Consider the following 27,581-nt stretch of genomic DNA (forward strand, 5'->3'; position numbering starts at 1 on the left):
ACCAATGACATACATTTCTTACAGGGAAACTAAAAGACGATGGGCACTTAAAGTTCTGGGTTTCTCTTTCCATTTGCAATATTTTGCAATATTCACAAATGAGGATGAAGGATATCTATGAAATTTATTTAAATTTTGCTTCAAGGCCAAATGATTATGGACTTGGGCTTTGAAGTCAGAGCTGGGTTCAAAAGCAACTTTGCAGCAATTTATTACTCTATGACCATGGACAAATTACTTAACCAATTTATAAGTCTCAGTGTCTCAGCTGTAAATTGGGTATAGGAATAGTACTTACCATATTGGGTTGCTGTGGGAATTAAATTGATATAATGTATCAATTTAGCAGTTGTGCCTAGCACATGGTAAGGAATCAGACTCCAAAGTATCTGAAAGTTCAAATATTTAAAAACCAAAAGTCCCTGCCAATTACTCAGTATAAAACCCCAAAGGAGAGAAAAAAATCAGGCTTCATTTTTCCATTATAGGATGGTTCCCACATTTGACTAATCATCAGAATCACTTGAAAAGAGGTTAGACATAGGGACATCATAGGGGGAAACAGGTACTGAGCAGAGGACAAAGACCCTGAGTAGGAGCATGTTTGGCATATTCAAGAAGGCCAGTGTGGCTAGAACACAGCAAGCCAGGAGGAGTTGGGGCAGATGAAATCAGAGCGGGAAGGAGACCAGATCACTTGTTATAATCCTCAGTAGGTTTTGAACAGATCATTTCAGCTTCTTTACTAAGAATAGACTATAGGGGTGCCTGGGTGGATCAGTCAGTTAGACTTCAGCTCAGGTCATGATCTCATGGCTTGTGGGTTCAAGCCCCTTGTTGGGCTCTGTGCTGACAGCTCAGAGCCTGGAGCTTGCTTTGGATTGTATGTCTCCTGTCTCTCTGCCCCTCCCCTGCTCATGCTTTGTCTCTGTCTCTCAAAAATAAATAAAACATTAACAAAAAAGAAGAACAGACTGTAGAGGGGCAAGGGAAGAAATACACCATGCAGGATACTACTGCAATTGCCTTGGACTAGGGTATAAGCTTTCTTTGTGACATGATGAGAATGTTCCAAAATTACATTATGATAATGGTTACACAACTCTGTAAAAATATTAAAAAACAATAAATTATACTCTTTAAATGGGTGAACCTTATGGTATTTAATTATATCAATAAAGCTGTTTAAAAAAAAAAAAGAACTGGGGGGTGCCTGGGTGGCTCAGTCAGTTAAGTGTCTGACTTCAGCTCAGGTCATGATCTCACAGTTTGTGAGATGGAGCCCCGTGTTGGGCTCTGTGCTGACACCTCAGAGCCTGGAGCCTGCTTCGGATTCTGTGTCTCCTTCTCTCTCTGCCCCTCCCCCACCTGTGCTCTGTCTCTCTCTGTCTCTCAAAAATAAATGTAAAAAAAAATTAAAAAACAAAAGAACTGGGAAAATGGATCTGACCAAGGAGAAATGAAAGAATTGACAAATGGTACTGAGAGCTTAGTTGAGATCAGAAAACATAAACTTGCAGTGGTAGCAATTTGCAAAACTGCATGTTTTTTCCCAACAATACCAGTTACTGCTCAAGTACAGTATAAAAGCAAGGATGTAAGGAAGTTCAGTATGCTTCTGAGGTAGAAATTCACGTGACCAACTATAGGGCAATGAGGTTCAGCCTGGTAGAGGAAAAAAAGAATTAGGATTCAGGGTAGGGTCGTGGGGAGAAGCCAAAGGTGTAAAATTCAAATTCCTTAATATGACTTATTATTTCTTTTTTTTAAATTTATTTCTATTTTTTTAATGTTTATTTTTGAGAGAGAGAGAGAGAGACATATTGTGAGTGGGCGAGGGGCAAAGAGAGAGGGAGACAGAATCCGAAGCAGGATCCAGGCCCTGAGCTGTCAGCACAGAGCCTGATGTGGGGCTCGAACTCATGAACCTCAAGATCATAATCTGAGCCAAAATCAAGAGTCTTAACATTTAACCTACTAAGCCATCCAGGCACCCCTGTAACATACTATTTCTAATGATTTGGCTCCTATCTCTTGAACCTTATATCTTCCTTATGTTTTAAATTCCATTCATACAGAACTTTTTATTTTCTTGACTGTCTCTTACTCTCTCTGTACATTCCATTCTACCCTTCCTTCCCCTTTTATGTTGCAGCATAATCATTGTTCTCTTAGAAGGTCTGCCCTGATCCTTAGGCAACTCTGCTATATACCCCTATAGCACCCTGCACTTCCTTCACCTAATTTTGCTAGTGTCAGTCAATTCTATTATTTTAGGGTGGAGTAACAAAATTTCCAGATCTACAAAGCTGCAGAAGAGTGACCATGGCAAAAACTGCTGCTCCATGCTGGCTTTTCTGAGGAGCCACATGTTTCTCTAGATAACCTTGGTAGGCTGGCTAATGGACCCCAAAGATCTCCATGTCCTGATCCCTGGAAACTGAATATGTTATCCTACAATGGTAAAAGGAATTAAGGTTGCAGATGCAATTAATGTTGCTAGTCAGTTGACCTTGAGATGGGGAGATTATTCTGGATTAACTGAGGGGGTCAATCACATGAGTCCTTAAAAGTGAAGAAAAGGGGCGCCTGGGTGGCGCAGTCGGTTAAGCGTCCGACTTCAGCCAGGTCACGATCTCACGGTCCGTGAGTTCGAGCCCCGCGTCGGGCTCTGGGCTGATGGCTCAGAGCCTGGAGCCTGTTTCCGATTCTGTGTCTCCCTCTCTCTCTGCCCCTTCCCTGTTCATGCTCTGTCTCTCTCTGTCCCAAAAATAAATAAACGTTGAAAAAAAAATAATTTATAAAAAAAAGTGAAGAAAAGGCAGAAGAGAGGAGTCAGAGAGATTCATGTGAAGATGACTCCACCCACTGTTGCTAGTTTTGAAGATGGAGGAAGGGGGCTACAAGGCAAGGAAGGCAGGTGGCCTTAAAAAACTGGAAAAGGTGGGGCGCCTGGGTGGCGCAGTCGGTTAAGCGTCCGACTTCAGCCAGGTCACGATCTCGCGCCCGTGAGTTTGAGCCCCGCGTCGGGCTCTGGGCTGATGGTTCAGAGCCTGGAGCCTGTTTCCGATTCTGTGTCTCCCTCTCTCTCTGCCCCTCCCCCGTTCATGCTCTGTCTCTCTCTGTCCCAGAAATAAATAAACGTTGAAAAAAAAAAATTTAAAAAACTGGAAAAGGCAAGGAAACAATTCTCCCCTGGAGCCTCCGGAAAGGAATTTGGCCTGTCCAACACCTTGGTGTTAGCCCAGTGAGACCCATATTTGACTTCTGACCTACAGAACTGGAAGATAATAAATTTGCATTGTTTTAAGCCACTATGTTTGTGGTGATTTCTTACAGCAGCAGAAAACAAATACAGTAACATTCCCATGTTGCCTCTGTATAATGCCAAGTAGACCTTGAAGCTCTCCATCTTAACCTAAGTCCCTAAATTAATCCAAGTGGATAGTCCCTAAACTGTGTTTGGGGCTCTACTATGTCTTCCTCCAAATGCATATGTTGAAGCCCTTACCCCCTGTACCTTGGAGTTAAGCTCTTTAAAGAGGTAACGGAGTTAAAATGAGGCTGTTAGGGTGAGGCCTTGATGCAATATGACTGGTGTGCCTATAAGAGGAAGAGACACCAGGAGTGGGATGACCACGTGAAGAGGCAGCAAGGGGATAGACATTTGCAAGCCAAGAAGAGGCCTCCGGAGAACTCAACCCTGTTGGCACCTTGATCTTGGACTTCCAGACTCCAGAACTGTGAGAAAATAAATTTCTGTTGTTGAAGCTACCCAGTCTGTGGTATTTTGTTATGGGAACCTGAGCTACTAATAAATGCACCATCATAATATTAAAAAAAAAATACTAAAAATGTCACCTGGGAAGGAAAGGGCTGACTGTAGGCCTATAACCTATTCCCTCTCTACCAGGATTCAATGGCCTCAATCAAATTTCCTTTTATATGTGCCAATGATATTTACTAGCAGAAAGAAAATGAAAAGTCCTTATCTCTAAAATGCCTTTAGTAAGATACATTTGGTCTATAGAGATGGCTCATTGTAAAACTTGGAATTTATGGATTTATGAAGCATGGTTGGCTGGAGAATGGGGGCTCACCATTTGTGCAATTAGGAATTAAAAAAAAGATGTTGCAAAACCAAATGATTTAAGCAATGTCTCCACATACATTGCTCAGAAGGAAACTTGTCCTTTAACTCTGAATCCAAAATGCACCATAATGAGAAAGAAAAAGAGTATTTTGGAGCTCAGTCTGATAATCTTGGACTTCTAAGAAAAGCTTGTTTCATCTGTGCCTGGTGATCACTCTGTATGCTTTGAATCATTACTCAAGTTTGGTATTGGGTAAGGTCTATGACTTAGGAGTCTGATGTGATACTCTTTGGGCTAACCAAGACTTTGCATACAAAAATTATTTTGCACTTATTAACTCAGAAACATTCCTGTTTTAAGTTCTATCAGTCCAATATGGACTGATACTATACTTTGGATAGAATTTGGCAATATGAAGGATTATCATATAATTGAAATAACCTGATAAATGACATACATGCATTTATTTGAAACTTTATTATATAAATTTTCATTTCTTTTAAAGATTACAAAACCTGTTCTGTGACAGGAATACAAGCAATATTGTTCCAGGATTATTCATGGATACATCTGAAAGAGCTTAGATTACACATTAATAGTATGATTTGAAAACTTCCCAGATTAAACTCTTAAGTAAAACAATTTAAAGTATTCAGTGATATTTAATCCTTTACAAGCATTTCATAATTATGGCAGCAGGTGCCAAGCATCTGATGTGATTTGACCACCGATAAAAGGTACAACACATAGGAACTCATGATAAGGTACCTTGGGCTTCTGGCATGCCTCACTAGAGAGAAACTAGTATAAAGTAAGATCATGTATAATAGTAGAAAAATACTTGTGATTTTTTTTTCTTTTTAAAAACTGTTTAAGTAGATGCCCACCCCATTCCCACCCAAGGCCAGAAATGCAAAATAATTACAACCCTTAGGCGTATACCTTCCCTTTTGCTCAGGGTAAGAGTTAAGATAAACCTAATACATGTACATAATTTTAAGAATTAAAACCTCATCACCCACAATTAATAAGGATGCTAAGGAATGGCAATTATTTATATATATATATATATATATATATATATATATATATATATATATATAAAGCTTTAGATGGTAAACTACACTTAGAGAAACATAAACCAAAACCTTTATCCTTATGCCCTTGCTTTGTATTTAAAAGTTCTACTTTAAATACTTGTTTGAAAAACTCAGTATACAGTTCATTCAGTACTATAGTGATAATAGGAGTAAAGATTTTCACTTCCATTAGATAATGAACTAATCTACTTAGACTATTACAGAGACTTCTCCTCTCACATACGTTTACATATTTTGTATTCAAATGGTACATGCTCTCAAGAGGTTTTCTTGAGGTCTGCATCTCTGAATTTAGTCTCTAAATTTTCCTTTCCACTAGTCTCTATTCAATGTCGTATACTTTGCTAGTTGCTCTGAGAGAAGTCATGGACATTTAAACAGCTTATCATGCACTTCAAGGTTATATGGCAAAATAATGAGGAAAGTGCCTTAAGAGGTAGGAAGTAGACTCTCATCCCAACCCTTGGTATGCCCTGTTATGAACAGTTAAAAGACTAGAATCAAAGTGGTAAATGTGAGACTGATAGTAATACAAGGCTTAAGAAAATTAAGTCGACTTAATTACCAGAATTCTTTGAGAACACTCAGTCACATTGGAACCAGTTACAAGTCACCTGACCACAAAAAATACAGCAGTGTCAGAAGTACATAAAGCACACTGTAGATACAAATTTTTCTTGGCCATCCATATTTAGGTACTATAATTCTGTAGATTCTTCACTAGAAAAAGTGGTTAAACGTGGCTCTGCAGAATACCACAGTCGCAAGAAAGCAAATCTCATTCCTTCATTAATTGGTCTCCACCAATGGTCACTTGGGGAAACCAGCAAGATATAAGCAATCTGGAGGTGAAGAGAGGACTATTTTCACTAATTGAAATATAAATACTGAGTTAAGTCAACTTATCTGTGAATTAACTAAAACTCAAAGTATACATCTAGTTTGTGAGTCACAAGGAGTTGAAACTTTTGGAGGGACAGAACTCTAGGACTAGAATTGGAACCTCTTGGTTTAAGCACCACGGGTCAACCATGGAACCCGTTGCGTTTGTTAATCACTGAAAACAGACCTTTTCTAACCCTTCACATTCCTGAGATATCTGTCCTAATGCCTTCATAAATCTCACAAACACTTGATACTACCATGAGAATTTTCTCTATAAAATACGGTAAAGCGAGCTGAAAAATGTTCATTTATAAAGGCCAGCAAGCAGAGAATTTCAAAGCCATGTTGAGATATATATTGCTGACTTCCATAGTAATTAAGTACATCTGTACCAAGGCTCCCAAATCTTGAATGCTTTTCTGCTCTCATCCCAGGCTGGACCCCTCAGCCCCTTTCCAACCCAACCCATTCTGCCTACTCATGAAGCCGTTGCACCCCACTCCCCTTATAAGTCTTTCCTGTACTGAGGGTGCAGGGCACAGCAAACAGGCTAGCCCCACCTCCCATAATGTGTCCTGGCCCCAACAGCAACGACTTCTTAAAATTAGGTGAGAAACGGTTGATTCAAACCCATACTTTGCAGCCCCGGGCATGTGAAATGTGAATCTCTACTGCATACACATCACACCACTCACTAAATGGCTTTTCCCACACATTAACCTTGCAGCATCTTGATTCTGTGCATTGGCAAAATCACTACATTTTTGGATTTCTGGGGTTGCATGTGAATGAACAAATCCGCATCAAAACTGTTAAAGTTAAGGAAGGGTCTATTATTGTACTTAGAAAAAGGCATCTCTATAAATTAGAAGGAGCTGAAATGAGTTACATAAAAAATTAAAAGGACAAAACTTACCTTAATTTAACATCATCACTTGAAAGAGAAGATATAAAACTCATGGTAGTGTAATCCATATTTTTCAGCGTGTGCTTGGCAAAGTTAAATGCAATCTTCAATTCTAGGTATTATTTTGGATTATAAGGTAAGAGGGGGGTTGTAAAAGTGGCCTGATAGTTTCGTTCCTTCTTTCACACTGAAATATCTTTAAGACTGAACTTAAACCTTTCTGGGAGAAGCCCTGGTAACCAGCAAAACTAACTGGTGAAGGGCCCAGAAGAAGTGGACTCAGAAATTAATGAAAAGGTAAACCTGGTGCAAGCACTACATTTAGAGCACAATTGTTGGCCAACTTGCCTGTTTTAAGTCAAAGGCAATAGGAAACCCAGGACCACAGATGAAATAAATTAAGGTTATAAACTGCATTTTAGGCAAAAGCCTTCACTTTTGTGAACATATGACTTGATTTTCTCCAATAAAACTGGCAGCTGGAGTAGGCAAAGAAGGCAATATCTTTGAGAGCAATCAATTTGGCATTCATATACCAGTAGAGTAAATGTCCTAAGAACTATATATATATGATTTGAACAAGTCTGCTCCTGGTTGGGTGATAATATGAAGGGAAGGCAGCATGGTGTTACGAGGGTAAAAAACCAAACGAGAAGTCTTTGCTTTGGGTCTTAGGTTCTTTACATGCAACATGAGAAAGCTGGACTAGATAATTTATAAAGGTTTACACATTTACTTCTGGTTCTAAGATTATGATGGACAAAACACCTAAGCAATTATGGAATTGCAACAGTGTCCAAAATTTGCAAGTGTATCTTTTTTCTGTCCAGAGTTACATTAACATTTTAAAAGTGACAAGAATTTGGGATGGTCATAGTTTGAAATACTGAATAGAGAGAGAAAGAAAAAAAAAAAAGGTTTCTTTCCAGGCAATGGGAAGCAGCTTTTGATAGTTAGCATTTGTATACTCAAAAATTAAAAAAAAAAACAACACTTTCTCCTACTAGATCTTCTGATATCCTTCCTCCTATATGTTTTTTATTTAGAAGATAAACTTACATTTGATTTCGATGTGATAATCATTTTGTGTCACTTAAGCAAAATTAACGTTACAGACTTTCCCTTTCTCTTTAGTTGCACAGAGGACAAATTAAGAAATGATAAGTGGCTTCCAAGACATTTAACTAAAGTATGCTTTCTTGGCTTTGTACTTTCAAGAGAAGATTTAAAGCTTCAGGCAGGAAAAAAAAACTTCTGATGTAAATGGCTTAGTACATGACTACGATTCATTGGGTACATTTCTGATAAGGCTAAGCTAAATCACTTTCTTCTTGTTCATGTTTTTCATATTATAAATTGAAGTATGGTAGATAGCTTGACCAAAATACAGGTAATAATGGATACAAAAGTTTCCTTAATTAAATGAAACTGTGAAAACTACCCAGATTAGATGTAGATAATGAATACTGTAATCGAAGCAGACCCAGTGACCACTATGAAAGCTGATCAGTTCTGAAGTTAAAGGAAAAATTATAGGGCTATAAATCATCAGAAGGAATTCAGAAAACACTCAATGGTGAACATTCACTTAGCCTACCTTAGCTATGATTTCAGGTGAGAACAGATATTGTTTGATCAAGAATGTTTTATTCCCTCGAATAAGAAAGTTTAAATCCAATTTCATATAGAGGCTGGTGGCCTTTATTACATTCAAATTAGTGTTTAATATAGAGCATTGTAATGGGACAGAACTCATTATGATTTACCTTTTTTTCCAAAAAAAGCATACTTTTCTTGCAGGTATACAAGAACATGTATCCTGTTATTCATAAGCGAAATTCTGCAACTTGATCTATTTAAACATGAAAGATCCAATGGGACTTGAATGACCTGTTGCTAAATTTTCCTTTGCCAATCTCTTCACCTTAACTCTTAAAGGCCTGATGTATACTGGCAAAATCCCAAATTATATGCCAAATACTAAATATGGATACTATTCAAGATTAAAAGTGCAAGAACTACTTCCTCAACTAAGGAAAAAAGAACCCTAAGGAGTTGCAACGTATATGGACTAACTTCATAGTTGTACTCTTGATGTCATGCCACACACATGTGATAACTTTCTCTACCATAACAGCTTTCTAGGTTAGTCTGACAAAGCACCTGACTTTAAGAAACAAACAAATGAACGAACCAGTGAAACAGACGTGGGGAAAGATATGTACATTTTGGAAGTATTACATTCAACAGCTGTTCCACAATCTGGCCATTTTTAGGGCTGTCCAACAATACTGTTAATCCAGGTGAACTATTTAACCAGATTTAATAGTCAATTGATTAATAATAATAGATTCCAAGTTAAACAAAGCATGTATACATTAAAGAAAGCAGTACAGAAATGTACTGTATATGAACTGTTTACAAAAACATACAAAATGTTGGATGGCACAAGGGATACAGTGCTAATAGAAACGGATTGTTTAAGCTAAGTGCTTAACATAAACTGTCCATCCCTATAACTAACAAAGAATATTTCAGGGACATGAAATATTTCCTATAAAAATAATGCTATATGGTGTAGAGTACTTTATTCAGTGTATTTTTAGGTGGTATTCATATGTTCATTATTCTCGTTGATTCAGTGAATATGTCTTCATCATGTTTCCATTTTCATTTCATCCGAAGCTCCAGGAAAATCTAACTTGCTAACAATCATTTAAAGCGAGAAGAGACGGAAGCAGGAGCAGCAGCAGGAGCAGCAGCATTATGGGTACCAGCTGGGACAGTGTGTGCTTGCAGGTGTCTCTCAGATATGTGCTACCTGTCGCCAGAACTTGTGCTATCAGCTTACACCATGGTACCAAATATCTCACTGAGGTCACTTCACAGGGCTGTGGAGGTGATTTTTTTAATACCTCTCCGCTGAGCAAGAGTAGAACGGCCTACTGGTTCCAAAACCGGCGACTGATTACGGTTTAAAGCAGAATACGTAGCTGCCATGGCACCCTGAAAACAGGAAAGAAAGGTCACAACACAAACGACAATGGGTAGTCACATGTACACAGAATATGAAATTGAGATTCCCCCCTCCCTCCCTATTTTCTTCATATGAAAATTTATACAGATTTAATAGGACTCATAATGAAAACAACCACCCTGGTCGAACCCTCTGATTTACCTAAAGTTGAAGATGCACATGTGGGTGCCTGAAATTATGGATGAGAAAGGACAGGGATGGTCTTATAACAAGCAGTCCTCACTTTTCTCAGGACTATTCAACTTGTTGTTTCTTTGCAATCCTTTAATGTGAGAGGTAGCAAAGCATGCTCTTTGGAACCTGTATTTTGCCACCACTGGTGACCTTAAAGTTTGTTTTGGGTTTTGCATAAGAAAGTAAAGTATAGAAAAAAATTAGGACATGCCTAAGCTTATCTGAATAAATTCAGAAGTCATTCTTTTTCAAGATTTTTTTTAACATTTATTTTATTTTTGAGAGACAGAGACAGAGCACAAGCAGGAGAGGGACAGAAGGAGAGGGAGACACAGAATTCGAAGCAGGCTCCAGGCTCTGAGCTGTCTGTCAGCACAGAGCCTGACGCGGGGCTTGAATTCATGAACCGTGAGATCATGACCTGAGCCGAAGTCAGACGCTTAACTGACTGAGCCACCCAGGCAACCCAGAAGTCATTCTTAAACTAGTTTTTTTTTTTTTTAATTTTTAAAAAATGTTTTTGTTTATTTTTGAGACAGAGAGAGACAGAGCACGAGCAGGGGAGGGGCAGAGAGAGAGGGGGACACAGAATCCAAAGCAGGCTCCAGGCTCTGAGCTGTCAGCACAGAGCCTGATGTGGGGCTCGAACTCACCGACTGTGCCACCCAGGCTCCCCTTAAGCCAGTTTTATTGTGATATTTTGGTGTGTCTTGACTTTTCCTTTTCTTTTTTAACGTTTATTTATTATTGAGAGACAGAGAGACAGAGCATGAGCAGGGGAGGGGCAGAGAGAGGAGAAGACACAGAATCCAAAACAGGCTCCAGGCTCTGAGCTGTCAGCACAGAGCCCGACGCGGGGCTCGAATTCACAAACCATGAGATTGTGACCTGAGCTGAAGTCGGACGCTCAACCGACTGAGCCACCCAGGCACCGCGACTTTTTCTTTTCTAAAGCACTCACTATAAGGGAACTCCATTCGAGAAATGGAAACAGGATGAGGGAAAGGGAAAGGTGGTGCGGGCATGGAGAGGGCGGCTCAAAGTCTTCTGCAGAACATGTGGAAAAGAGTGCCTGAATAGGGACACTCACCTTGACTAGATGGGGCGCGTCCTGTCTATTTAGTTGGTATTGCGGCAGTTGGTCCCAGTGGACAATCCAAGGATGCCTGAGCACGAGGGCAGCCGTCAGTCTCTGATGAGGGTCCACATGAAGCATCTTTGACACCAGGTCCTGGGATGGGAAGAATAATAATAAGACAAATTTAAATCTTTCTGTTTGTTTTTCTATAGCCCTTGACACTGGTCAGCATTCTTCCTTAGCTTCTATGACACTATTTTTTCCTGGTACCTAACCTTTGGGCTCAAAGCAATTTGGTCAACATGATAATTTCTTAAAAAAAAAACAACAACAAAGAAACAAACAAACAAAAGCAAAAACCTAAGTCTCTGTTTTCTCTTCCTTAGTTAACAGTAATTTTGGTGCATTACAAAGAGTAAATTTACCACATTTATGTATCTTGAAGTACTTTGGCTCTTTTTTTCATCTAGATATTCTGATTTTTCTATACCTTTGTAAGTTTATTTCTAAGTAATTTTTAGCTACAGACTTTTTTTGTGCTGCTGGTAATAATGAAAAACAGAATGTAACTGCCCAATAATATAAATTTAATTAGAGGGCTCCAAATGCCCCCTACAAAAGATTAGAGTTTTTTTTTTTTCTTTAAATAGGATCCATGTTCAATGCAGGGCTTGAACTCACGACCCTGAGATCAAGAACTGAGCCAACTGAGCCAACTACCAACTGAGCCAGCCAGGGGTCCCAGATTGGAGTTATTTTTATTTTTTCCCACTTCATAAGCAACTTATAGGCATTATAAAAAAAAAAATTAAGAACTACAGAGAAGCAAAAGAACATGAAGAACTCCCAGAATCCCATTCTTCAACAAGAGACAAATGCTATCTATCCAAATGCTTTCCTATGCTGAGGTATAGATCCATATAATTGCTAGTTTTATACTTTCAAAAATAACACAGTTACGATTTATAAAAGCCATCTCCAACTTGATTTTTCATTCTGAATGTATCTACTAAGTATCCACTGAAGGCCAGGTATCCTGCTAGGCATTGGGTATTTAGCAATGAATAAGATAAAATGAACTCTAACCTCATGAAGCTTTCAGCCCTGTGAGGGAGAGACAAAGAATCAATTACAAAGCAAACAGTAAGTTCTTGGATGGGATGAATAAAGAGGTACAGTTGAACACAAAGAGATGCTTAACCTGAACAGGGTGCTGTGGCTTTGGAGTGACTTCCTTAGAGGAATGTGAGACCTGAAGGATGAGCAGGAGATAGATTAGAGAAGAAGGCGGGGGGGGGGGGGGGGGCGGACAGAGCAATTCAAGTAGGCAGAGCCAAGTGTATTTAGAGGAGAGCCCTCAGGGACAGGAGAACATGCCACGGTTAAGGAACTGAAAGGAACGGCAATGTGGCTGTAACAAAATCTGCAAAGGAGACCGTGGCAGCAGATAAAGTGATAAAGGTGAGAAGGGACCAGACCCTGAAGGCCCTTGTAAGCTACATTAGCAAAGTTGCACTTTTTCCGGAGGTAAGAAATCATTTAAAGCAAAGGAGTAATACAGTCACGTTTGTACTTTAGAGAGATTATGCTCACTAAATGTGAACGAAAATGGATTGCAGGGTACAAGCCTGGAGACTCCAATGTGAGACCGGTGAGAGTTGATGGCTTCAGGGCAGTATAAGAAATGGAGAAATATGGATGGAACTGAGGTACTTAGAAGAAACAACAGAACCCGGTGGCTGACTGGATAATGGGAATCGAGATGTTATGCTAAGGATTCCTCTGCTATTAGATACTACCAGTTTCTTGTTTTTAGTTTTCATTAACAGCTAAGAGTGGGAATAAGTTACTGAACAGAATTAGAAATAAAAGGTGAAACAACCAGTAACCCCCCTTCCAAATTCTTAAAGTGCGAAAATGTTCTTCAAGTACATAAAAGATTGCAAAACTGCTGAGGGACACAACAAAACTCTACTATAACTTCAATCAGACCTGTGCATTAAGCAGTGCACTTGGGCCAAGTCACTGAGAACCACTTCTCTTCCTCCTGTTCTGTCACCCTTCAATGGCTATTCCTCCTAAGCTTTCTCATTAAATGGTGGTGGCTCCCTTGAATTCCTTCCATAGCTCTCATCACTCTGCTCAGATAAGCTCCTTTGTGCTCATGGCTGTAGCTACTCCAGATGATGACAACTTCCAACTCCACAGTCCACCCAAGACCTCTACTTCTTCCTAAAATCTACATCCATATAGCCAGGTGCTTGATGGACACACATCTCTTAATTATATATCACAGTCACATTTCAAATTCTTAATTTCCAAATCTGTAGTCATCACTCCTCTCAAAACTACTTTTGCATTCCATATCTTGGTGAAGGGACACCACTACCCTGCTCGTTTGCCTGACGTGGAAATAAGGACTACATGCTTGCTATCTGCTTCTCCCTTGCTTCTTATGTCCAATTAACCACCGAATCTATTCTGCCTGCTAAATTTCTCTTCCATTTGGCTCAAATCCTGCTACAACTGCTCTAGTGTAGGTCTTCATCATTCATGACCTGAACTACTGCAAAACCTTACAAGTAAAGTCCCTAATATTAGGTCAGTGAGGAATGAATGAAATAATGTAGGCAAAAGTACTAGCATAGTTCTTGGCACATAAATGCCCAGTAAATGGTCCTGTTCTTCTCAAAGCCACATATGAAACATATGGCCCATATGACTGATGACATTCACATGTGCAATGTACTCTTGAGGTGACATATCAGATTGATAGAACCCTCCTTCTTCCCAATATTGTGGGTATTCAATTATCACATTATACTTGCAAATTCAAGTCTTTTAAAAAATTTTTTTTATGTTTATTTATTTTTGATAGAGAGTGGGAGAGCGCAAGCGGGGGAGGGGCAGAGAGAGAGGGAGTCATGGAATCTGAAGCAGGCCCCAGGCTCTGAGCTGTCAGCACAGGGCCCAACACGGGGCTCAAACTCACCAATCATGAGATCATGACATGAGTGAAGTCGGATGCTTAAGTGACTGAGCCGCTTAGGCGCCCCAACAAACTCAAGTCTTAACTGGAGAAATTAGCAAAAGTCGTTAGTAATAATGTAACATTTATAAGAAAGGCTGTGACTTAGATCCCATTTTTATCTCATCCTCACTTTTCTTTTTCTTTCGCCCAAAACAGCATACTGGCATGCAAGTCAATGAGAACGAAATTATCAAAATTAGAGCAAGGTGAGGTTATCTCTAGAATTTATTTAAAAAGCAGGCAGTGGGTAAGCTCTGATACTTCATATGGTGACATTACTTGATATGCCTCACAATTGATCATGGCAATTTGTGGTAGACTCCATGGATAAGAATTACCCCACCACAGAATAAACTTAAACAAGGAAATTTTTCAGGGCGCCTGGGTGGCTCAGTTGGTTGAGTCGGTTGAATCAAGACTCAGTCTTGGTTTTGTCTCAGGTCATGATCTCATGGTTTGTGAGATCGAGCCCTGTGCTGGGCTCTGTTCTGACAGCACAGCCTGCTTGGGATTCTCTCTCTCCCTTTCCCCCTGCCCCTCCCCTGCTCGCTCTCTCTCAATAATAAACATTTTAAAAAAAGAAAACGTGATCATGAAAATGCTTAAGATTTTTCAACACTTCTCCAATACCTAGAATAGACCCCAAATCCTGAGCATAATCTACAAAGCCTTTCATAATCTGGGTTCATCAGCTACCTTCTCACGTGTACCCTGTACTAGGTCCCATTAAACCGTGCACAGCAACCTGGAGGCGTTCTGCCATGCTCAGGCTGTCGTGACCACAAATAGCATGTGCTGCTCTCTCAGCCTGGGATGGAATACATCCTTCTGCTCCCTAAAGCTGCCAAGAAAGTCCCTTCACTGCTTCTGGAAAGCTTTCCTGGAAATCTTTCTGACTGAGCACCATCTGTGAACGTCTTCAACATAAAAAAATGTACCACTGTAACAGCACACGTGACACTGTATTGTATACTTGGGGCCATCTCCCAACTAGACTGTGAGATTCCTGAGATCAGGAGTTCTATCTCAGTCACATCTTTTATCCCTGGACTTTCACTTATTAAGTAGGTTGTAGGTGCTCAATACATGGAAGAAAAAGAAATCCCAGAAAAATGAATCATCTGGTTTAAGAAATGTTATGGCTAATAAAAGGGAAAGGATACCAGGTCATTTTAAATCAGTTATAAAGCCAAATGTTATCTATATAGACATTAAATTGGCTAACATAGGCTTCATCTCTAGGCCAAAAGTATCAATCGACATTTGTTACATGCCCTATTTACTTACACAATCATCTCACCTCAGGCTTCCACCTCTAAGAGAAACCAGCAAGCACTTTTACCAGTAATTATCTTCTTTATCTCCTCTATGTTTTTCTTCCTTGGAAGTGGAAAACTCTGCTCTTCTTTTTTTTAGGTTTTTTAAAATGTTTATTTATTTTTGAGAGAGAGAGACAGAGCACAGGTTGGGGAGGGGCAGAGAGAGGGAAGGACACACAAAATCTGAGGCAGACTCCAGGCTCTGAGCTGTCAGCACAGAGCTTGACGTAGGGCTCTAACTCACGGACCTTGAGATCATGACCTGAGCTGATGTTGGAAGCCTAACTGACTGAGCCACTCAGGCGCCCCTCTTTTTCTTTTTAGTTTCTAAATTTTTTGCTCTTCTTTTTAAAAGAGCATTTTCTACGAGTAAAGTGGAAGTAGAGCAGAATTGGAAAGCAAGTCAGCCAGAGGATGGCAGATCTTTCAGGGACAAAGGCTTTTCAAGTGGATTTCAAACAGATACTATAAAACTATACTACTGTTTACTGTGAAGAAGAGGAGACCCCTTTCTACATAATATGGACCAAAAAGAGAACATGGTATAGTCTATTCTAGGGAACAAGGGCTTTGGAATCAACTGTTTAATTTGAAGCACCCACATGTAGCTGGTGGGTAACCAAAAACAAATTCACACCAAAATTCTGGGCCTTGGTTTCCTTCTGTGAAATGGAGATACTAACGCCTATTTTACAGGGTTTGTTAAGAAGATTAAATGGGATAATTTAGGAGAAGTGCAGTGTGAGGCACAGAATAGACACACAAATCATGAAGACAACCACCATTATTATTCATTATGTTTGTAAGTAAGAAGTAGTTTTAGATATATAGATAATAACAAAGCCAAACCAATACCTCTGGGAAACAAATTAATTGGTCCATTTGTGAGTTCAAGTTATTTGGTAACATCACTTCAAAATACTACTTCATAAACAAAAGTTTTTAACTGGCATTATTTTTTCTTACTAGGGATTATGAAAAATTATTTTCTCAAAAGTTTATTATAGGAAGCTATACTTGCCTTTGCTGTGTCTGAAACAGAATTCCAGTAACCACCACTGAGTGAGAATTTCCCGCTGCCTATCCGTGCCAATATTTCCTCTGGTGTATCATCAGGGCCATTTGCAAATGGAGTGTAACTATTTTATAATAAAATTAAAATGTTAATGAATAAAATTTCTTTTTGGTTGGTAATCTTCACATTTCTTTGCAGTATCCAAGAGTACTTTGAGTAATTTAATGTAATACTTCACTGAAATCTCCAAAAGTGAAAAACATCAACATCATGAAGCTTCATAAAGCGCCAGTTCAAGGTATAAGCTATGAACTATTAATTAGACTTAATATATTATAAAATAAATATTTTAAGATATGACATATAAGAATAAAATATTTAAAGTAGTGTATATTTATGACATAAGAATACAAAAAAGGCATGTAAAAAAGTCAAGGTAAGACCTTAAGACATTAGTAAATGGTACATTATAGAAAATCATCAATGATACAGTTATAAATATATATTTACAAATCCACACACACATACAGGATTGTATTATTAGGTAATAGGAGAAAACATGGAAAGAAGGATATTATAACGCAGAAATGAAAGAAATAAAACTAGATAATTTGAAGAAAATATTGATGAATAAATGCTTGCAAAATATGGTCCACTCACCCAGTAAGCATTGTATAGAGGAGGACACCAAGACTCCATATATCACAAGCAGCATCATAGCCTTGTCGTTTTAAAACCTAGAAAAAATAACAATTAGTATTAATACACCACTGTTTACTTTAGAGATGTGAATAGGCCATGAACTACACTGTATCTTCTAAATCAGCGTATTTAAGAAAAACCTCAACAGAACATGATTAGCAAACAAGGCAATAATATATTAACCCTATTCCAGAACATTCTATGACTAATATTTCATATATATGTAAAATTTCATTTTGGTATTTGAATTAGCATTTATTGAGTGCTGCTGTAGCATAGAGAGAACTATAAAATAAATTGAAGCTAAGTTTCTTTCCTTCCCATCCCCACTCCCCTCTAAGTTTCTTATTTAAATGAATATATATTTAGTTTGTATAAGGCTGCAAAACTGGTTACAATAAAACCATACTTTTAAGAACACATATGAAAGCACAAATGATAGAGTGCAAAATTATACTTCTACATATATAAAATGATTCACGTGAGCATTTAGTAGTCACCAACTATTCCTAGGAATGAACAGTGATAAACACAAAACACTCTGGTTTCCTTAAGAAAATCAGAATATGGCAGGGGAAATAAATAAATAAATAAATAAAGTTAATAATCCAATGTGGTATTTTTTTGGCTGATTTTTTTTAATGTTTATTTATTTTGAGAGAGAGAGAGCAAGCAGGGGAGGGGCAGAGAGAGAGAGGAATAGAGAATCCCAAGAGGCTCCACGCTCAGCATTGGGCCCAATGCGGGGCTTGATCTCATGACTGAAAAATCACCACCTGAGCCCGTATCAAGAGTTGCACTTTGACAACGTGGTATTATAACAAAATTATATTTAAAGTGGTCTGAGTATAAAGATGAGGAAACAATTCATTCTTGAAATGTGGAGAGAAGGAAGGCTAGAGGGCAGCCTGCTTGTACTGGGCCTATAAGTAAGAATTCAGGAGGCAAAGGGAGGAGGTTGGGGAGGACAGAGACACTCAAAGGGCAGAGGCAAGCGAGCAGAGCATGCTTAAGGAGAGGCAAGGATTCAGTGTGGCCAGATCTCTAGGTAGGGTACACTGGAGAGAATGAAAGGCTTTTACATGTATCTTGTTAAGGAATTAAAATATTTTTCCTGTAGGCAATCAGTTGTCACTGAAGCATTAAACAGGGAAATAAAATAAGTAGATGTGTACACCAAAAGGATAACTCAAGGTATAAAGGAAATGCTGGTAAGAAGACAGAGTGGAAAAAAGGCCAAATGACAGGAAACAATTTGTATCAAACCAAGTGAAAGGCTGTGAGGAACCACACCAAGGCAGGACATGGATAGAAAGAGATGTAAAGATAAAAGAGGAACAACTTAGTTCAGATGAGATGTACAGGGTAAAGGATAAGAGGTCTAAAATATTTAGGAATCAGAATGGAAAGGGTTTGGTGACCCACTGGATGTAGAGAAATGATGGGGAAGGAGGATTTTAGGAGGGCTTCCAAGTTTTAACCTGGATGACTAAGTGGTGAGTAGGAGACAAAGAGTTAAAAGCTCAAGTCTAAAGAGAGTTTAATTATGGAAGATTTCCTGAAAAAGATGAATTCAGAGGCTTTGAAACAAAAAACATCCAATGTGCCAAGGCAAAACAGCTACATGGTGATTTCAAGAAGCAGATTGATTGTCTGAAGCAGAAAACACTGATGGGGAAAAATGAGATGGCTAGATGAAGTGACTATGCTTGGATATGTGTCAGATGCTGTGGGTATGTGGACAAACAAGCAGAGAGTCTGTCCCTCATTAGCTCTAGTACCACCAGAACAGGTGCAAGGAGTCTTTTTAAAAGTATTATTTTATAACTCAAAGTAAGAAAATTACAAAAAGTTTGGTAAATATAATGCAACCATTCTAACACTACCAACTATTATCATTTTTTGTGAAATATATAATGGTAAATGCACAGACTTTGCAGCCATATTGCTGGGGCTCAAATCTCGACCTGACCTCAAACAAATTATGTAACCTTTCACTGTGCACCTGGTTTCCTATAAAAATTGAGTGAAAGTACTTACTTTACAAAGTTATAATTAGAAGGAATTATTACATGTAAACCCTATGTTGTGAGGATGAAATCAGTTAATACATGTGACTGGCACATAACCCCTATGTTAGGGTTGACTATCTTTTTTTAACTTTATTTATTTGTTTTGAGAGAGATAGAGAGAGCATGAGTGGGGGAGGGGCATAGAGAGCGGGAGACAGAGAATCTCAAGCAGACTCCACGCTATCAGCATGGAGGCCAATGTGGGGCTCAAACCCAAGAACCGTGAGATCACGACCTGAGCTGAAACCAAGAGTCAGATGCTTAACCAAGTGAGCTACCCAGGTGCCTCGGTTAACTATTATTTTTTCTTATCTAGTTCATAGTTATGTGTTTTTACACAATGATAATAAAAAGACAAGAAATCTTGAGGGCAAAGCAGTGGATTTTAGATTTGCTACAACGGGGAACAGAAATTTCTTAGGAAAAGAAGCAACTTGATCAAAGTAGGGCTTGAAAAAGACTGCAGTAACACTGCAGCTCTTCTGTGGAATGATCAGAGATCGAGAAAGGGAGCAAGGTGAAATTAGGCCATGGCAGTCATTTGGGGTGTGGTGAAGGAAGCAGGGCCTAGGATGGCAGTTTTGTGAACAGAAGAACCTCAAACTGGTTTTTGAGGATAACAGAGATGATACCTAGTTATGTAGCTAAAGACAAGAAGAGACCATGATGTTTTAGCCTCAGAAATACAGGAAGATGGTGTCAAAACCAGTAAATTAAAAAGGATATTAGGAAAGGATGAGAATAAGCTACTTTCCATTTAATTCCATGCGCTGACAAGCACAAAAGTGTTAGTGACAGTAGACCACTACAGATGAGTGATTATGTAGAAAGACAGAAGTTAGGGCAAGAAAAGGACTAAGTAGTAGGGGACTGAGGACAGGATGAACTACCATCAGAAGAAAAAGAGCTGACATTTTATTTTAATTATTTGTTCAGTAAGTCTTCAATTAAACAACTATTAACTACTCCATATTAAACACAGCAAATGAGTTTTTAAATATACTGAAATACTGGAAGCAAATAATTTCACAATTACCTCTGGTGCAACAAAATTTGCAGTATAACAAGGAGTCATGAGAAGACCATTTTCTGCTCTTAGCTGTTTGGCAAAGCCAAAATCACAAATTCGAATAGATTCTGGATTGCCAGATTCATCCACGTAAAGAATGTTGCTAGGTTTCAAGTCTCTGTGAACCACCTAATTGAAATACAAATTAAAGAGGTACATTAACAATACAACAACACATTTCCATGATGGAAAATTCTTTATTCACAAACTGTCACGCAATGTACTTAACAAGAGGATGTGAGTGCTGACCTTCAAATGATCTCAACATTATAAAAGGCTGATAATGTAAGCATAACTCTCTAATACAGAACCAGGGCAAGGAAAGAAGGAAGAAAAAATAGTATGTACTTCCCTCCTCTTTGTCCATTGAGTATGTAGGTTAGGTTAAGGTAAAATGCAAATAGCAGTAATATCTGCCCCTAGGTTATTCATTTATTCAACAAATATTTATTGAATGCCTATCATGTGCCAGGGTATTGTATAAGAAGCTCCAGATATCATATTAAACAAGACCTGTAAGATCCTTGCCTTTCCATGCTAGGAGCTTGCACGGTAGTGAGGAAGGCAGAGAATAAACAGATGAGAGATGCGTCTCTAGAGGAGGTAACATCTGGTCCAAACAAGCTGAACAGTGGGGGACAGTCATTCTAAGGAGAGGGAACAGCATGTATAATGGATGTATACAACAAACAAGTGCTGACAGGCTCAATGGAACAGGCACTGGGTTTAGGGGTAAAAAGGAAAAAAAAATCCAGACTTTAAGTACTGCCTATTTAATATCCAAGTGACAACGTCACACATACTAAAAGATATTGTTCCTTTAGATTTTTGTAATATTTCTCCCCCTTTAGTTACCTACTTGAGTACTTCTTTCACATAAACCTTGACATTCCTTATTAGACTTCTATGTTTCTTCTACCACTAAATTCGGAGTCTAGATTCTAATCAATCACCTCAGTTTTAGTTTCTAACATTGAGAACATTACTTCTCCAGATCATCTGAGTAACTAATTACTGCTGAAGCAACGGAAAAGAATATAGAAGACTTAGAATGACTGCAAAGTCATCAATTCTCCAGTGACTATGGAGTCCCACTAATTCTTAGCTAGTATACTAGGCAAATCTTGACCAGCTAGAAATCAAGAAGCTCTAGAATGAAAGTGACACTTCCCACTTGTTAGCTTCTAGGAGCAAAGACAAACAAAATGAGAATAACATATTGAAAATAAACTCCTTAAGAAGTAGTCTCTTAATTTCCTTGTATTTATTTAAAAAAATTTTTTTTATGTTTACTCATTTTTGAAAGACAGAGAGGCAGAGCACAAGCAGGGGTGGGGCGGAGAGAGAGGGGACACAGAATCTGAAGCAGGCTCCAGGCTCTGGGCTGTCAGCACAGAGCCCGAAGCGTGGCTCAAACTCACGAACTGTGAGATCATGACCGGAGCCGAAGTCGGATGCTCAACCGACTGAGCCACCCAGGCGCCCCACGTATTTATTTATTTTTTAATGTTTATTTATTTTTGAGAGAAAGTGCGAGCGGGGCAGGGGCAGAGAGAGACATGTGGAGAGAAGATCCGAAGTGGGCCCTACACTGATAGCCGCGAGCCCAATGTGGGGCTCAAACTCACAAACCAGGAGATCATGACATGAGCCGAAGTCGGACGCTCAAACAACTAAGTCACCAAGGTGCCCCTCTTAATTTCTTTTTATAAGTGAATACAACCCATGATTCTATGGTTGTGCTTCTAAACTTGCAATGGATCTAATTCTCAAGAGCACAGAGTGGCCTAGCAAAAATGGTGATACGTCTTCCTGGTCAGAAGACCTCACTCACTTTTTGTTGGGAAGCATAAGAACTTAATATAAACAAGTCAGGATTTCAAAGTAGCACTTCAACTTTGGTGGGAGAAATTTTAGTAAATGAAGAACAGCAAATAATTAAGCTAATAGTATTTTCCATTAATGCATAAAGTAACTTCTACCTTTGTAATTTTAGTTCAAACATTCAGAAAGAATAGGTAAAAAAAAAAAAAAAAGAAAAGGTGAAAGTGTGTGTGTGTATGTATACATATGTATGTATGTGTGTGCATGTGTGTATTTGTATATATAAAATGTTAAAAAGACTTACCCCTTGTGCGTGAAGATATTCAACAGTTTTGGTTATAGTAAAGAGGACAGCACTGGCCTCTCTTTCGGAGAAAAATTTCTGTCTAAGAATTTTATCCAGCAATTCACCCCCTTTCATAAGTTCTGTCACTACATACACGTATTTTCCATCATCATATACCTGTAAGATTTAACACCAAAATGTCAAAAATTATTTGAGGCTTTACATGTGCTCAGAACAAAGTCTATAGTCAAGGAAATTTTTATTTATCACAACTGATGGAGGATATAAAATTTGCAAGCCATTTTATACATGCAAGAATATTAAAACAGGAATTGATTAGATTGAATGTCAGAAAAATAATCTGCAACTTCCTTCTGTGAAACCTAAGTCATGGCAATCAAAGTAACGATGGGCATCGTATATGAAGGGGTACTGAACTGTTGCTCTCAGGTTTGTTTCTCTTGATCTTTCTATCGATGACAGCGGGGACTATGATTTTCCTGGAACTTCTGCAAATGCAGAACTTCTATATTTACATAAACAGTACAACGAATCAATTCTGGTTTTGATTAAACTGAAATACAAGCTGTGGCACAAATTAAGTAGGAAGATCAAGTAGCAGAAAGATATTCCATCTAACCACACAGAAGCATACAAGTTTCCTCCCAATGCAGAAATAGAAAGCTCATTGTAATTTTGGATTTGTACTTCAGGCAATCCCAAACTGAGATAGCCTCTTTATTAAGCTTCAGTTTCTTTTATTCCCCATCACCACCGGGTTACTGCACACCTTTATTTAGCTCCGTAAGAGGTAGTGGGTGCTGGGGCCCCAAATATGTAGAAAACAAGATACCTGTCCTCAATGTTTTTATTCTAGTAGGGAGAAACAGACATAGAAATAAGTTAAAAAAAATGTTGGAGATGCTGTGATAAAAGCAGGGAAAATTTTAGAGACCTTGGAATTTGAAATCAAAGGAGGAGGAAAGATGTAAAAACCAGTAACAGCTTAGGGAGTTTCCAAGTCAAGGAAGAAAGAATTTTCTGTATTTCCTTTTTTATTTAGTTGGTCAGATTCTTGGAGGTTATAGTAATTAAAGAGTCACTTAAGATATGCAGCTTCACATTTTAATGGGACTAAGTTAACATTCTTCTTCTAACAATGAGCAGTGATAAATTAATCTCAGGAAACTGGAGTTTTGGTTAGGAAAAAGGAAGAGTAAACTTTGGAATTCACAAAATCTCAGAGGTGAAAGGCAAAAGGTACCTTAGAAATTCTCTGGCTTAGTTGGCCATGTGACATATCAGGTCTATGACACCCAGATATGGCCTTTGAGCCTATGTGAGCACCATCAGCAAGAGAAGGTTTAATGCTGCCTGGGGAGTTCACACCCTTCGCCAACAGCTCTGGTATGATAAAACCACAGGCAGAAAGGAAAGGATACCTCACTTGTCTAGGGTGTGGCGATCCGAAGAACAGACCTCCTGGAGGAAGTAATGTTTTAGCAAAGTTTTAGAGGAACGGTGGTTAGCCAGGCAAAGAAGGGAAGTGGTACTGTTCATTGAGGAAATCATAAATTCAGACAGAGCAGCATGAGAAAAGGAGGAAAGCTGAAAGATGTATACATACTAGAGCATGGTTAGAGCATGGGGTATGAGAGGAAGTGTGAAAACTACTGCAGACAGAGGAAGGCGAGGACTGGAGGTGAGTGGGGGTATGAGATGTAGGTAGGCAAGTAACATATCTGAGTGTTTGCTTTCTCAGGCAGTACTGTGGAAGAGAGTTTGGGGAATCCATAGAGTCTGAGACTAGTTAATCCCTAATACTAATTAATACCCACATGTTCCAGCAAATATAGGTATTAAAAGCAATAATGTCAGTAACAATTTTCTTCTTAAAGCAAAAATACAAAAATTAACTACATAAACATATTTTTCTTTATAGCTGAAATTATGCTACATATGTTGTACTCCAGTCAATTTTTTTAAAACTTACGATATCGAGTTCTTTGTCTACCACATGATATTTGAAAACATTCCCAGAGCGAGTTAGACAACTGATTCAAATGATCGGAGTTAAAGAATTTACTACTTACATCCTTTAGAGTAATGATGTTTGGATGCTGTCCATAACGAAGAAGTATTTCAATTTCTTCTGTTGGGTCTCTCTTGCTTTTATCAATAATCTAAAAGGCAGGTATTTATCATAAAATCTCATGAACTATACAGTCACAAACCTTAAGTATTAAAGCTACAGATCTTAAGTATTATCTTATATAAATACTAGACATATGAGCCATTTATCAACCAGTCTTATTTAAGTCCCTGGCCACACTGTCTAATCAAAATTTGAAAGCCAGTCTAAGTTTAGATCTTACTAAATACTCAAAGGCCTCAAGAAAAGGTACCAAGAACATCTCTTTCTTCCATCCTTGAATGTCTTAAGCCCTTGTAAATGTAGTCAACTTCTAACCCCTATCAATACAGAAAATTAAGGAAAAGATGTATATATAATACCACCACTAGCCATCTGTTTACTAAATTACCTTTACTTCCTTTAATAAAATGCTTCAGTGGAAGAACCCATTAGTTGTAAGCTACTTATAAAGAATTAATTAAGAGTTAAGTGGAACAAGCTCATTTTTGAAGCTAGGCAGAAAGCTAAGCAGAAAACCACACCTAGAATTTTACTTGGCTAAAGTTAAGTTTAATTATTATAATAAAGCCCTTTAAAATACTAATGTAGCTTTCCAATCCTTTTATGTCAGCTGTTTCTTAAAAATACATCTCTTAAAGTTTTAATCTGTTAAAGTAATATTATATTTTTAAAAGGATAACACGTTTTGCTTTCATTTTGTCCAGAGGGTAGTCTGAAACAAATTTTGTGACCTACATATTTTCGATTTAGGCTTAGTAATTAATGTACGCAATAAATAACTCCAACGCTCCAGCAATCTAGGAAAGAGTTTGCAACTCACAGTGTGAGCCAAATCTGCTATCAGAAGTGAATTTAGTTCTAAAACAGTTCCGTATGTGAAGAACAAGGAATACAAACATAGGTGTACACTGTAATCAAATGCAAATGACAGTGTGGAATTAGGCAAATGGATGATTAAGAAGAAGGTATATTGAATAGACATGCAAATTCAAGGGAGATGAGTCTTCTGAAGATGAGAACACACTGGAAGGTGTTATTCCTAGCAACAATCTCTTTCATCTGTTAATCTGAGCAGAGCTTACATTTCATTCATACTTTTGCTTGCAGATCTTTGATTTGTAGTAATTTCAGTAGAATGAATTTATGCTGGAATTTGTTTTATGAATCTAATTTAAGTCACAAGACTCCACAAATAGCTTGGAGATATTCTCAAGGTTTTGGTATACTGCTCCTGGTTTCTGTAATTCAAAGGGGGCCTCAGGGCATTTCTACTTTTTTCTGATGTGTTTATGGAGACAAGACACATCCTTACACTGCCTACCATGTACATTACTCACCTTATCTCCTTTCATGTAAGCAATCAGAAAATTTCTATGTACTCTAGATTTCACTATGATCAAAGAGTAGAAGAGCAAATTAAAATGCCTTTTTATGGTTCATCCTTACACTTTACAGAAGGCCAGACACTGATGACTTTTAAAGCAATTACATCCAAGTTTAGAATAGTAGTAACAATTTTTTTGTGTATGTGTATCTTCCCAGCTATTTGCTATGCATATATAAAAGACATTTATTTTATTTTTACACAATGAAATCATGGTAGATCTGTATGATAGATGGATGTACAGAAGTAATAACAATTAATGCTACTCCCCTACTAACTAAACATTTATAGACCACTAAACACTTATAGATCATTTCTAAGGTTCAAAATAAGCTGAAAGCTTTAGACATTAAATTGTTTGCAATGGGAGAGCAGAGACTACCATCCCAAGAAGTGAAAAGGCAGAAACCTGAATACAGTATTTTTTCACTTTCAACTAAAGGTTTGTAACTCAAACTTTATCATAGAGCCATGTGCTTTGGTTTTTGACTTAGAAAATTCTTACTGTCTTGACCCTTGATGAAATTAAAACAGCTAATGATAACAAATTTTATAACGGTGGTGCATATTCTTTTATTGGTGCACAGATCCTTTTAAATGTGAAGGACAGTATGAACACTTTTTGCCAGGAAAATGTAAACATAAAAAATTTGGCATACAATCTTGAGGAATTCCCTGACTCTTAGACCACAAAATTGGGGACTTTTTAGAGTAAAAGAGTGTTACTAAAAATCAGGTGTAAATGATACTGTCTTGAGCAAACTGTAGGTATGCGCTTACCTTTAGTTTACAGGTGAATCCATGGTTCCAGATTAAGGGCCCTGAAGGTTGCAGATATTTCAGTTTACCATATCCCCCCCTTTTTTAAATAAGAAAAAGCACATTTACCAAAGAAGAGTGTAATTTTTAAGTGGTACGGACATGCATGAATAAGAACTGTTAGAGATGCATTTTAAACCTAAAAATATTTACCTTCACTGCAAACTCCATGTTTGTAGCTTTATGTATGCATCTCTTGCAAACAGAGTAGGAGCCAACGCCAATATCTTCTTTTACTTCATATCCATCAGTAAACTGAATACTGTTTCTGTGCAACTGCTACAAACACAATTATAGGTTGACAAAGAGTTTTATAGTGACTATGGTATAATTCATAATAGTGGAATATGTTACTCGGTATGCATTGTTGATATTAACAATAAATATAAATGAGTATTGGCAAAAATAAAAATGAATCTTTACAGCATTTATTCTTCCACAACTGTGTATTTTAGCAGTGTCTACCATAAAATGTACAGCAAAAAATAGGCTAAAAAACTTGTATTAAAAGGAAAAACTGAGTACGTACAACAGAAAACACAGAGTTATTGATAAGGAGCTGAAAGCCTTGCCTGTGATTGAGCCCTATTCCACTCCCCAGCCAACGCTAGGTCCCTGAAGTACTTTTGC

At 38.1% G+C, this 27,581-nt stretch overlaps 1 protein-coding gene across 7 annotated transcripts in view; it reads right to left on the bottom strand.

Annotated features, from left to right (window-relative positions):
* Positions 1-4,552: 4,552 nt before the first annotated feature.
* The window catches only part of RPS6KA3 (ribosomal protein S6 kinase A3), a 120,718-nt gene continuing 97,689 nt past the window's right edge, over positions 4,553-27,581 (bottom strand). For all 7 annotated transcript variants that reach the window (XM_045472442.1, XM_045472440.1, XM_045472444.1 and 4 more), the window contains 8 exons: positions 27,105-27,230; positions 24,687-24,776; positions 22,612-22,770; positions 20,451-20,612; positions 17,301-17,377; positions 16,647-16,764; positions 11,288-11,428; positions 4,553-9,992 (listed from right to left, as the gene is read on the bottom strand). In XM_045472442.1, coding sequence (XP_045328398.1) covers positions 9,870-9,992; positions 11,288-11,428; positions 16,647-16,764; positions 17,301-17,377; positions 20,451-20,612; positions 22,612-22,770; positions 24,687-24,776; positions 27,105-27,230 — 996 coding nt within the window. In that variant the 3' untranslated portion in view covers positions 4,553-9,869. The remainder of the gene's footprint in view (positions 9,993-11,287; positions 11,429-16,646; positions 16,765-17,300; positions 17,378-20,450; positions 20,613-22,611; positions 22,771-24,686; positions 24,777-27,104; positions 27,231-27,581) is intronic.

The sequence above is a fragment of the Leopardus geoffroyi genome, chromosome X (genome assembly GCF_018350155.1).
Source record: "Leopardus geoffroyi isolate Oge1 chromosome X, O.geoffroyi_Oge1_pat1.0, whole genome shotgun sequence".
Lineage (NCBI taxonomy): Eukaryota > Metazoa > Chordata > Mammalia > Carnivora > Felidae > Leopardus > Leopardus geoffroyi.